The sequence below is a fragment of the Bufo bufo genome, chromosome 9 (genome assembly GCF_905171765.1).
Source record: "Bufo bufo chromosome 9, aBufBuf1.1, whole genome shotgun sequence".
Lineage (NCBI taxonomy): Eukaryota > Metazoa > Chordata > Amphibia > Anura > Bufonidae > Bufo > Bufo bufo.
Window position 1 is genome coordinate 8,376,423 of NC_053397.1, and position 13,530 is coordinate 8,389,952.

At 47.3% G+C, this 13,530-nt stretch overlaps 1 protein-coding gene across 4 annotated transcripts in view; it reads left to right on the forward strand.

The window, feature by feature from the left end:
* CNTN4 (contactin 4) overlaps nt 1-13,530 on the forward strand; it is a 212,306-nt gene that overhangs the window by 112,913 nt on the left and 85,863 nt on the right. For all 4 annotated transcript variants that reach the window (XM_040406994.1, XM_040406991.1, XM_040406992.1 and 1 more), the window contains exon 2: nt 11,189-11,295. In XM_040406994.1, coding sequence (XP_040262928.1) covers nt 11,244-11,295 — 52 coding nt within the window. In that variant the 5' untranslated portion in view covers nt 11,189-11,243. The remainder of the gene's footprint in view (nt 1-11,188; nt 11,296-13,530) is intronic.

The following is a 13,530-nucleotide window of genomic DNA, read 5'->3' on the forward strand; positions in this document are numbered from 1 at the left end:
CAGTCTGCAGGCCTCTCTAGGAGGGTGTGCAGCAAGGGCCTGAGAAATGGTGGCAGCCGAGCATAGTGGGACATGGAGTCCATAGCAGTCAGTATGGCACTGAGATCCGACTGCTGTAGGCCAATGTATGAGGGGTCATCCTCTCTACCTCCATCTCATCTGCAGGCTTGGGCAGGCCTGGGGAGGAGGGTAAATCGGCTGCTGACATAGTGAGGGGTATGAATAAATATAGCCCAGGGCCAAGTAGTAAAGCACAGGGCCGAAACAGGGGAAATACCTAACCTTACCTAAGAGCAACGAGCAAGGGTTAATCACCCATGCGCGATGCGGTAGGAGCGGGGCAGAACAGGGAAGCATGCAATGCTGGCCGTACCTATGCCAGACAGGCGGAAGCAGAAAGTACGCCAAGATCCCGCGATAGGCGAGAACCAAGATGGCCGCCGGGATCTCCGCGAGACTACGCGCAAGCCCGGGAAAACAGAGAAAAAAGATCCGCCGTCAGGGAAAGGGAGACCCGATCCAAGAAGCAAGGGAAAGAGCGCCAAACGCAAGTATCAAGGGAAGATGATGCAGCGGACCGAGCAATAAGAGGAAAATAAATGTGGGATAAGGCACAGAGCTGATTGGGGGGGGGAGACCCCCCGAAATGGGTACAAACAGTAGGAAATAACACCCCCAGGAATGATAAGGGGTAGGAAAAACCAACATAAACCGTGACAAACAATATTATAATGCAGATCTGATGGGAAAACAAGCATGGGATAAAACACCGATAGATAAAATATATATATATTCTGGAACCAAATACACAATTGATCTAATCAATAGCTCATAGGTAAAAATTGCAGCACTTATCTGTGGCAGCAGCAAAGAAAAGGAAGACCCAGAGGAAAAGCTGCCTGATATAGGGGCTGTCTGGGGAGGGACATTGTGTACGATGGTTACCATGTTCATTAGTGTAAATTTCTTTGCTGCTATTGGTGAACAGTAAAGGAAGAGATAGCATTAGGAGCCTCCGTGTCTTGCTGTAAAACTGAGGATCAGTACAGGAATAAGTAATCGTATGTACACAGTGACTGCACCGAGCAAATAGTGAGTGCAGCTCTAGGCGTATATTACAGGATGTAACTCAGGATCAGTACAGATGAGTATGTATGTACAGCAGTGACTCCACCAGCAGAATAGTGAGTGCAGCTCTGGAGTATAATACAGGATGTAACTCAGGATCAGTACAGAGATAAGTAATGTATGTACACAGTGACTGCACCAGCAGATAGTGAGTGCAGCTCTGAGTATAATACAGGATGTAACTCAGGATCAGTACAGGATAAGTAATGTATGTACACAGTGACTGCACCAGCAGAATAGTGAGTGCAGCACTGGAGTATAATACAGGATGGTAACTCAGGATCAGTACAGGATAAGTAATGTATGTACACGTGACTGCAGCCAGCAAATAGTGAGTGCAGCTCTGGAGTATAATACAGGAAGTGACTCAGGATCAGTACAGGATAAGTAATGTATGTAACACGAGTGACTGGCATCAGCAGAATAGTGAGTGCAGCTCTAGAGTACAATACAGGATGTTACTCAGCATCAGTACAGGATAAGTAATGTATGTACACAGTGACTGCACCAGCAGAATAGTGAGTGCAGCTCTGGAGTAGTAATACAGGATGTAACTCAGGATCAGTACAGGATACATAATGTATGTACACAGTGACTGCACCAGCAGAATAGTGGAGTGCAGCTCTGGAGTATAATACAGGATGTAACTCACGATCAGTACAGGATAAGTAATGTATGTACACAGTGACTGCACCAGCAGAATAGTGAGTGCAGCTCTGGAGTATAATACAGGATGTAACTCAGGATCAGTACAGGATAGGTAATGTATGTACACAGTGACTGCACCAGCAGAATAGTGAGTGCAGCTGTGGAAAGAATATAACTAGTGTTGATAGGTGGACATACCCTTTAAGGACATTTGACCAGCTTGTCTGCTCTTGGCAGGAGTGAAGCCGTCCTCAGCCGTGCAGACTATGTATCTGCTATTATTAGGCTCGCGCCGTCTCCCGTCACAGAGCACATGCCTTGTTCAATTCTGATTTCCTTACATTGAGGAAAATGTCATATATTATGGATCAAGAAACAGAAAATGAATATAATTGCCACAAATGGTTGTACTGGACGTAAAGCGGAGATGTTAAGTGAATCCTGAGCGAGTGCGAGACGCGGTTCCTGCGAGGATTGTGTTGTCTGAAATGGATATCTAAGGTCTCAGGATTATTAAGTGCTGAGTTTGGGAGATGGAAAATCTTTATATGTGAGATTATTCTCGGGATAAGTGAAGGCTCGTTTTATAATTATTAATTTATAATGTTCAATGACCACAAGAAATATAAACCCTCCGCAGAGTTGTATCAGGGCCTAGAAAAGCTGGGTGACCACCAATACGGCTCCCTGTACTGCACTGCTTCTTCATCTTTCTCTTTGCTTTTCAAGTGGTACTTTGTACACCCCACCCCATAGTGTCCAGTATATAATACACCCCCAGACCGTCCAGTATATAATACACCCCACAGACCGTCCAGTATATAATACACCCCACCCCATAGTGTCCAGTATATAATACACCCCACCCCATAGTGTCCAGTATATAATACACCCCCCAGACCGTCCAGTATATAATACACCCCACCCCATAGTGTCCAGTATATAATACACCCCACAGTGTCCAGTATATAATACACCCCCAGACCGTCCAGTATATAATACACCCCCAGACCGTCCAGTATATAATACACCCCACCTTATAGTTTCCAGTATATACACCCCCCAGACCGTCCAGTATATAATACACCCCACCCCATAGTGTCCAGTATATAATACCCCCCAGACCGTCCAGTATATAATACACCCCCCAGACCGTCCAGTATATAATACACCCCACCCCATAGTGTCCAGTATATAATACACCCCCCAGACCGTCCAGTATATAATACACCCCACCCCATAGTGTCCAGTATATAATACACCCCACCCCATAGTGTCCAGTATATAATACACCCCCAGACCGTCCAGTATATAATACACCCCCCTTATAGTGTCCAGTATATAATACACCCCCCAGACCGTCCAGTATATAATACACCCCACCCCATAGTGTCCAGTATATAATACACCCCCAGACCGTCCAGTATATAATACACCCCACAGACCGTCCAGTATATAATACACCCCACCCCATAGTGTCCAGTATATAATACACACCCCCCAGACCGTCCAGTATATAATACACCCCACCCCATAGTGTCCAGTATATTATTACACCCCACCCCATAGTGTCCAGTATATAATACATCCCCCAGACCGTCCAGTATATAATACACACCCACCCATCGTGTCCAGTATATAATACACCCCCCAGACCATCCAGTATATATTCACCCAACCCATAGTGTCCAGTATATAATACACCCCCAGACCGTCCAGTATATAATACACCCCACCCCATAGTGTCCAGTATATAATACACCCCCCAGACCGTCCAGTATATAATACAACCCACCCCATAGTGTCCAGTATATAATACACCCCCCAGACCGTCCAGTATATAATACACCCCCCCCATAGTGTCCAGTATATAATACACCCCCCAGACCGTCCAGTATATAATACACCCCACCCCATAGTGTCCAGTAGTATAATACACCCCCCAGACCGTCCAGTATATAATACACCCCACCCCATAGTGTCCAGTATATAATACACCCCCAGACCGTCAGTATATAATACCCCCCACCCCATAGTGTCCAGTATATAATACACCCCCAGACCGTCCAGTATAATACAACCCCACCCCATAGTGTCCAGTATATAATACACCCCACAGTGTCCAGTATATAAAACACCCCCAGACCGTCCAGTATATAATACACCCCACCTTATAGTGTCCTGTATATAATACACCCCACCTTATAGTGTCCAGTATAATACACCCCCCAGACCGTCCAGTATATAATACACCCCACCCCATAGTGTCCAGTATATAATACACCCCCCAGACCGTCCAGTATATAATACACCCCACCCAAGTGTCCATAATAATACACACCCCAGACCGTCCAGTATATAATACACCCCACCCCCCCATAGTGTCCAGTATAAATACACCCCACCCCATAGTGTCCAGTATATAATACATCCCCAGACCGCCAGTATATAATACACCCCACCCCATCGTGTCCAGTATATAATACACCCCCCAACCGTCCAGTATATAATACACCCCACCCATATGTCCAGTATATAATACACCCCCCAGACCGTCCATATATAATACACCCCACCCCATATGTCCAGTATATAATACACCCCCCCAACCGTCCAGTATATAATACACCCCATCGTGTCCAGTATATAATATACCCCCAGACTGTCCAGTATATAATATACACCCCACCCCATAGTATCCCGTATATAATACACCCCACCCTATAGAGTCCAGTATATATACACCCCACCCCATAGTGTCCAGTATATAATACACCCCATAGTATCCCGTATTTAATACACCCCAACCTATGAGTCCAGTATATAATACACCCCACCCCCATAGTGTCCAGTATATAATACACCCCCAGACCGTCCAGTATATAATACACCCCCCAGACAGTCCAGTATATAATACACCCCCCAGACCGTCCAGTATATAATACACCCCCACCCCATAGTGTCCAGTAATATAATACACCCCCCAGACCGTCCAGTAGATAATACACCCCACCCCATAGTGTGCCAGTATATAATACACCCCCCAGACCGTCCAGTATATAATACACCCCCACCCCATAGTGTCCAGTATATAATACACCCCCCAGACCGTCCAGTATATAATACACCCCACCCCATAGTGTCCAGTATATAATACACCCCCCAGACCGTCCAGTATATAATACACCCCCCCCCACAGTGTCCAGTATATAATACAACCCCCCAGACCGTCCAGTATATAATATACACCCCATCGTGTCCAGTATATAATATACCCCCAGACTGTCCAGTATATAATATACACCCGACCCCATAGTGTCCAGTATATAATACACCCCACCCTATAGAGTCCAGTATATAATACACCCCCACCCCATAGTGTCCAGTATATAATACACCCCCCAGACCGTCCAGTATATATACACCCCCCAGACCGTCCAGTATATAATACACCCCCCAGACCGTCCAGTATATAAAACACCCCCCCAGACCGTCCAGTATATAATATACACCCCAGACCGTCCAGTATATAATACACCCCCCCAGACCGTCCAGTATATAAAACACCCCACCCCATAGATTCCAGTATATAATACACCCCCCAGACTGTCCAGTATCGAAAATATCCCACACCCTAAACTGTCTAATATGTAATATACCCCGCTCCCACTCTTCAGTATATAATATACACCACGAACCATCCACTATATAATATACACCCCAGACTGTCCAGCATATTATATATCCCCAGACTGTCCAGTATATTATATACACCCCAGACTGTCCAGTATATAATATACACCCCAAACTGTCCAGTATATAATATACACACCCCCTCACTGTCCAGTATATAATATACCCCCAGTACTGTCCAGTATATAATATACACCCCAGACTGTCCAGTATATAATATACACCCCAGACTGTCCAGTATATAATATACACCCCAGACTGTCCAGTATATAATATATTCCCAGACTGTCCAGTATATAATATACCCCCTCACTCTCCAGTATATAATACAGCATATATAAAGCAGTAGTAACAACTCTGTAACCAGACTGTGATGAAGCAGCTCTATCTCCCTCGTACAGCAGGAAATCACAGCATCATACACTGCTCAAATAATACTGCCATACATAAAATACACTGCTCAAAAAAATAAAGGGAACACTTAAACAACACAATGTAACTCCAAGTCTGATGTTTTGGTCACTTTTGAATGCTGGCGGTGCTTTCACTCTAGTGGTAGCATGAGACGGAGTCTACAACCCACACAAGTGGCTCAGGTAGTGCAGCTTATCCAGTATGGCACATCAATGCGAGCTGTGGCAAGAAGGTTTGCTGTGTCTGTCAGCGTAGTGTCCAGAGCATGGAGGCGCTACCAGGAGACAGGCCAGTACATCAGGAGACGTGGAGGAGGCCGTAGGAGGGCAACAACCCAGCAGCAGGACGATACCTCCGCCTTTGTGCAAGGAGGAACAGGAGGAGCACTGCCAGAGCCCTGCAAAATGACCTCCAGCAGGCCACAAATGTGCATGTGTCTGCTCAAACGGTCAGAAACAGACTCCATGAGGGTGATATGAGGGCCTGACGTCCACAGGTGGGGGTTGTGCTTACAGCCCAACACCGTGCAGGACGTTTGGCATTTGCCAGAGAACACCAAGATTGGCAAATTCGCCACTGGCGCCCTGTGCTCTTCACAGATGAAAGCAGGTTCACACTGAGCACATGTGACAGACGTGACAGAGTCTGGAGACGCCGTGGAGAACGTTCTGCTGCCTGCAACATCCTGCAGCATGACCATTTTGGCATTGGGTCAGTAATGGTGTGGGGTGGCATTTCTTTGGAGGGCCGCACAGCCCTCCATGTGCTCGCCAGAGGTAGCCTGACTGCCATTAGGTACCGAGATGAGATCCTCAGACCCCTTGTGAGACCATATGCTGGTGCGGTTGGCCCTGGGTTCCTCCTAATGCAAGACAATGCTAGACCTCATGTGGCTGGAGTGTGTCAGCAGTTCCTGCAAGACGAAGGCATTGATGCTATGGACTGGCCCGCCCGTTCCCCAGACCTGAATCCAATTGAGCACATCTGGGACATCATGTCTCGCTCTATCCACCAACGTCACGTTGCACCACAGACTGTCCAGGAGTTGGCAGATGCTTTAGTCCAGGTCTGGGAGGAGATCCCTCAGGAGACCGTCCCGCCACCTCATCAGGAGCATGCACAGGCGTTGTAGGGAGGTCATACAGGCAAGTGGAGGCCACACACACTACTGAGCCTCATTTTGACTTGTTTTAAGGACATTACATCAAAGTTGGATCAGCCTGTAGTGGGTTTTTCCACTTTAATTTTGAGTGTGACTCCAAATCCAGACCTCCATGGGTTGAAAAATTTGATTTCCATTTTTTTATTTTTGTGTGATTTTGTTGTCAGCACATTCAACTATGTAAAGACCAAAGTATTTCAGAAGAATATTTAATTAACTCAGATCTAGGATGTGTTATTTTTGTGTTCCCTTTATTTTTTTGAGCAGTGTAATAAGCACCACTGCCGCCACTGTCTCCATCGGCCCCGGTCATCTCCTCCATACACTGCCGAAGCTTCCCAACAGGTTGGGAGTTATCGAACATTTCTGTTTTGACTAATGGGGTCCAACATCATTCAACATGTGGAGAATTTACCCAGGGCGGTAATTTACCCCTCTTCACCCTCCTCGCCCCTATTCAGGGCTCCGGCACACAGCTGCATGGGGATTGTGGTCACTGCGAATCACAGATCCCGGCCAAGTGCACGCCGCCATTTTTTATAAACTGCTGTAGAAATGTCCTGTCCTTGTCTGCAAAACGGACCGAACTTGTGTTTTAAGTTCGGCGTCTAAAGTTCGGATTCGGTTTTCTAGGAATCCCATTATTGATTCCACTACCACGGACTATAACGGAATTCATAATCCATATCGGGATTCTACTATAACCTGAACCCCAACTTTAGACGCCGAACTAAAACCACAAGTTCTCTCCATACTACTGGTGTATTGTACGGCGGTTATCTGGCACAGCCGAGCCGCGTGAGCTGACGCTCCACCAAGATATTAGACAAGTGGAGAGCGCTGGAGGGAAATACTGATGTAGAAGCCATGATGGATCCCCCCAGGTAATCTCTTGATGTCCACCTGTTCCCTTTGGTCCATGTCATCATGTAGCAGAGCTAAGCAGCGGCGTGGAGCAGGATCCTCATCATTGTACGCCGTCTGCGTGCGGCGATACATTTTGGAGACGGTTGTCACGTCTGGGATTCTCCGCAATCATCTGTGTATCAAATAGAAATAATTAGGAAGGAAAGACGGAAGCAGCGGGCGCCTCGCGGATGAAGAAGACGCCACAAGAGGACCAGGCAGAGGGACGGGGGACATGTTGGGGGTTATAGTGCTTTAGGAATAGAGTGTAATAGGCTTGTATTATGGTTATGTACAGTGGTCAGGTCATGTTGGGGGTTGTAGTGCCCTATGAATAGAGTATAATAGAATTGTATTATGGTCACGTCTAGTGGTCAGGTCATGTTGGGGGTTGTAGTGTCTATGAATACAGTATAATAGAGTTGTATTATGGTCAGGTTATGTTGGGGGTTGTAGTGTTCTATATAGACTTGTAGTATGGTCGTGTTTACAGATCTCTATGTATAGAGTATAGTAGACTTATGGTCGGGTCATGTTGGGGGTTGTAGTGCTATGTGAATAAGGTATAATAGTTCTGTATTATGGTCAAGTCCAGAGGTCGGGTCATGTTGGGGGTTGTAGTGTTCTACGTATAGAGTATAATAAAATAGTATTTTGGTCACGTCTAGTGGTCAGGCCATGTTGGGGGTTGTAGTTTATGCTGGATAAAGCATAGTGGAGGTTTATCGCAGTCCTTTTCTTGCTGTTTTACTTCTACGTGGATGCGATCACAGGTTTGGAGTATATCCCCCCCCCCCCTCCGCTGTGTCGCGGCTCGGTGTTTTGAACGCCATTTGCCCCCCCTCAGCCTGATTGACACTCTCAGCGCCGTTGCAGTTAGTCATTAATCAATTGGCGCTGTCAATCACTGCCCTGACACAACGGGCGCGGGAGAAGCGGCGTGCGAGCCGCCAGACAGCAGCTGTGGTTTTTCCTGGCAACCATTAACAACATGGGAAAAACAGAAAACCATTACAAGTCAACCTGACGTGTTAAAAGAAGGAACCCTGCAGGCAGGTGAACGCAGGGAGCTCATTTGTGGCTGCACACGGGGGCTTCACCCTCACCGGCCCCCGTGGGTGTCACCAATCACCTCCTTAGAATAGACGCTCATGGACCAGATCCAGGGTCATTGGGAGCCAATCAAAGAGTATAAGAAACAGTTATCAGCTTTATAATCTACATTATAAGATCTATGCTTGCTGTTAGTGAATAGGAAGATGCATTCAGAGGCTACAAACCTGTTCTCCCCAAGTCCGACTCCTATATAAGGTGCAGCTCAGGCCTCTGCTGGGGGCCTATTAGATGGGGGCGCAATGTGACAAAGGTGCAGAAGGACAAGTTCTATCTTTTTGCGGAATGGAAGCAAGGAATGGAACCCCACATGAGCACTCCGTAATGCTTCCGTTCCGTGCTTCCGTTCAGTTCCGCACCTCATCTCCGGATTTGCGGACCCATTCAAGTGAATGGGTCGGCATCCGTGATGTGCAATACGGCCACGGGGGACACATGTGCAAGAGGCCTAATATTCATGTGTGTGACTTTTCCTGCTTCGTGCCACACGTGGACACATCTGCACCGTTATTTGTGCCTCAATCTAACCTCCGCCTTAGGCCTCATGCACACGACTGTTGTTGTTTTTCAGTCCGTTTTTCACGGATCCGTTGTTCCGTATCTGAGTTTTTTTTTTCTCTGATTTAGGTCCTCTTCCATTCCGTTATTCCACAATACATATCCGTATGGTTTCCGTATGCAATCCGTTTTTTGCGGATCGGACACAGAAACAGTAACCTATGAGCAATATGGGCTGGGCATAGCATTTCTATAGTATGGATACGCAAAATACGGATGTGTTCTGTGTGCGTTCCGTATTTTTTGCGGACCCATTGACTTAAATGGGGTCTTGGACCATGATTTGCGGACAATAATAGGACATGCACTACTTTTTTGCAGAACAGAAATACGGAAACGGAATACACATGGAATACCTTCCATTGCTTTACCGGACCCATTGAAGTGAATGGTTCCGCATACGGTCCGCAAAAAAAATGGAATGGAGGCGGAAAGAGAATACGTTCTTGTGCCTGAGCCCTGAGGTGTCAACAGATCCTACAATGTAGCAGATTCTAAAATGTAACACATTATATGATGAAGCAATTCATACAATGTCGTAAATCATTGCTCCTTTTCAGAAATCCGTCCGTCCGTCAGACGCTATCCTGCGAATTTGTCCGTATATGATCCAGGTCTTGTTTTCTCATGAAGTTTCTCTGTGTGAATCTGAACGTCTGCCTGACATAAGCACGAGACTACATTACAGGGGTCTCGTCTCCACCAAGCACCTTGGGGCTCATGCACACGAACGTATTTTCTTTCCCTGTCCGTTCCATTATTTTTTTGCGGACCATATGCGGAACCATTCACTTCAATCGGTCCGCAAAGAAAGCGGAAGTTACTCCATGTGCATTCCGTATTTCTGTTCCGCAAAAAAAATAGAGCATGTCCTATTATTGTGCGCATTACGGACAAGGATAGGACTGTTCTGTTCCGCAAAATACGGAATGCACACGGATGTCATCTGTATCTCTGCCATATGTTTCACTCTCCCCTTTGTGAGGTATGTGTGTCTCCTGCCTCAGTGCCTAGACCAGGGATGTTTAACCTCCGGCACTCCAGCTGTGGTGAAACTACCACTCCCAGCATACTCCATTCATCTCTATGCCAAGCAGGAGTACATCTTGGGAGTCGTAGTTCTACCACAGCTGGAGTTCCGGAGGTCAGCCGTCACAGGCCTAGACGTTCCTTCCTGGGGTCTACGGTCTCGGCCCACGATGGTCTTTGCTGTGAGGAGGCGACGTGGTGCTTGCAGGAGCTCCTTGTCGGGCCGCGGTGCGGTGGCACCGGGCCCAGTGCTGCGGTCTGTCCGTGTACCGACACAGCTCGCCCGGCGTGTTCCCAGCAGAGATTACATTTCAATTGATCTGAGCCTCTTAATCTAACATCAATAGGTAGGGGGATGTCATATTTCCAGAAGGGGCTGTGCATGCGCTGCATTGACACCACAGCCGCAGCGGCGAATCTGGGTCACAGCCGTAGCCTGGACGATGAGGATCAGGGGATGTAGGATGGGATCAGACGACCACTCGTCCTGTGCAATGTGAATGGATGAATTCTAAACTTTCCGCTTCTCTCCTACAGATAAAAGGGTACAGTTGCCGCACATCCGAGAGACGTCCGACCCCACAAAGTGAGGATGAGGTTGCTATGGAAACTGCTGGCGCTTCGCTGGTTCATGTGTCTTGCAGGTAACATATCCATTCACATTTGGCGGTGTTATAACCCTCGGTCCTTCACAGGGAATCCAGATCCTACTGCAGGGGCCAATTACCTGTCTGCGGACACGTCCCCTGCGGTGCTGAGGGCAGATTCTCATATTCCTCTGTCCGTGTTCTCACACCTCGGCTCTAGTCACCGTCCTCCATGTCACCCAGTGTCCCTCAAGTCTTAAAGGGACCCTGCACTGTATCTGCATTGAAATATCTTGCTGTGTTTTTTTATCTTCTGCAAAAGTATGTAATGGAAATCCTCTCTGTATACACTGACTGCGCATGTGCTGGAAATCCTCTCTGTATACACTGCACATGTGCTGGAAATCCTCTCTGTATACACTGAGCATGTGCTGGAAATCCTCTCTGTATACACTGACTGCGCATGTGCTGGAAATCCTCTCTGTATACACTGACTGCGCATGTGCTGGAAATCCTCTCTGTATACACTGACTGCGCATGTGCTGGAAATCCTCTCTGTATACACTGACTGCGCATGTGCTGGAAATCCTCTCTGTATACACTGACTGAGCATGTGCTGGAAATCCTCTCTGTATACACTGACTGCGCATGTGCTGGAAATCCTCTCTGTATACACTGACTGCGCATGTGCTGGAAATCCTCTCTGTATACACTGACTGCGCATGTGCTGGAAATCCTCTCTGTATACACTGACTGCGCATGTGCTGGAAATCCTCTCTGTATACACTGACTGCGCATGTGCTGGAAATCCTCCCTGTATACACTGAGCATGTGCTGGAAATCCTCTCTGTATACACTGACTGCGCATGTGCTGGAAATCCTCTCTGTATACACTGACTGCGCATGTGCTGGAAATCCTCCCTGTATACACTGAGCATGTGCTGGAAATCCTCTCTGTATACACTGACTGCACATGTGCTGGAAATCCTCTCTGTATACACTGAGCATGTGCTGGAAATCCTCTCTGTATACACTGACTGCGCATGTGCTGGAAATCCTCCCTGTATACACTGAGCATGTGCTGGAAATCCTCTCTGTATACACTGACTGCGCATGTGCTGGAAATCCTCTCTGTATACACTGACTGCGCATGTGCTGGAAATCCTCTCTGTATACACTGACTGCGCATGTGCTGGAAATCCTCCCTGTATACACTGAGCATGTGCTGGAAATCCTCTCTGTATACACTGACTGCGCATGTGCTGGAAATCCTCTCTGTATACACTGACTGCGCATGTGCTGGAAATCCTCCCTGTATACACTGACTGCACATGTGCTGGAAATCCTCTCTGTATACACTGAGCATGTGCTGGAAATCCTCTCTGTATACACTGACTGCGCATGTGCTGGAAATCCTCCCTGTATACACTGAGCATGTGCTGGAAATCCTCTCTGTATACACTGACTGCGCATGTGCTGGAAATCCTCTCTGTATACACTGACTGCGCATGTGCTGGAAATCCTCTCTGTATACACTGACTGCGCATGTGCTGGAAATCCTCTCTGTATACACTGCGCATGTGCTGTAAATCCTCTCTGTATACACTGACTGCGCATGTGCTGGAAATCCTCTCTGTATACACTGCGCATGTGCTGGAAATCCTCTCTGTATACACTGACTGCGCATGTGCTGGAAATCCTCCCTGTATACACTGACTGCGCATGTGCTGGAAATCCTCTCTGTATACACTGACTACGCATGTGCTGGAAATCCTCTCTGTATACACTGACTGCGCATGTGCTGTAAATCTTCTCTGTATACACTGCGCATGTGCTGGAAATCCTCTCTGTATACACTGACTGCGCATGTGCTGGAAATCCTCTCTGTATACACTGACTGCGCATGTGCTGGAAATCCTCTCTGTATACACTGACTGCGCATGTGCTGGAAATCCTCTCTGTATACACTGACTGCGCATGTGCTGTAAATCCTCTCTGTATACACTGACTGCGCATGTGCTGGAAATCCTCTCTGTATACACTGACTGAGCATGTGCTGGAAATCCTCCCTGTATACACTGACTGCGCATGTGCTGGAAATCCTCTCTGTATATATTGACTGCGCATGTGCTGGAAATCCTCTCTGTATACACTGACTGCGCATGTGCTGGAAATCCTCTCTGTATACACTGACTGAGCATGTGCTGGAAATCCTCCCTGTATACACTGAGCATGTGCTGGAAATCCTCCCTGTATACACTGACTGCGCATGTGCAGGAAATCCTCCCTGTA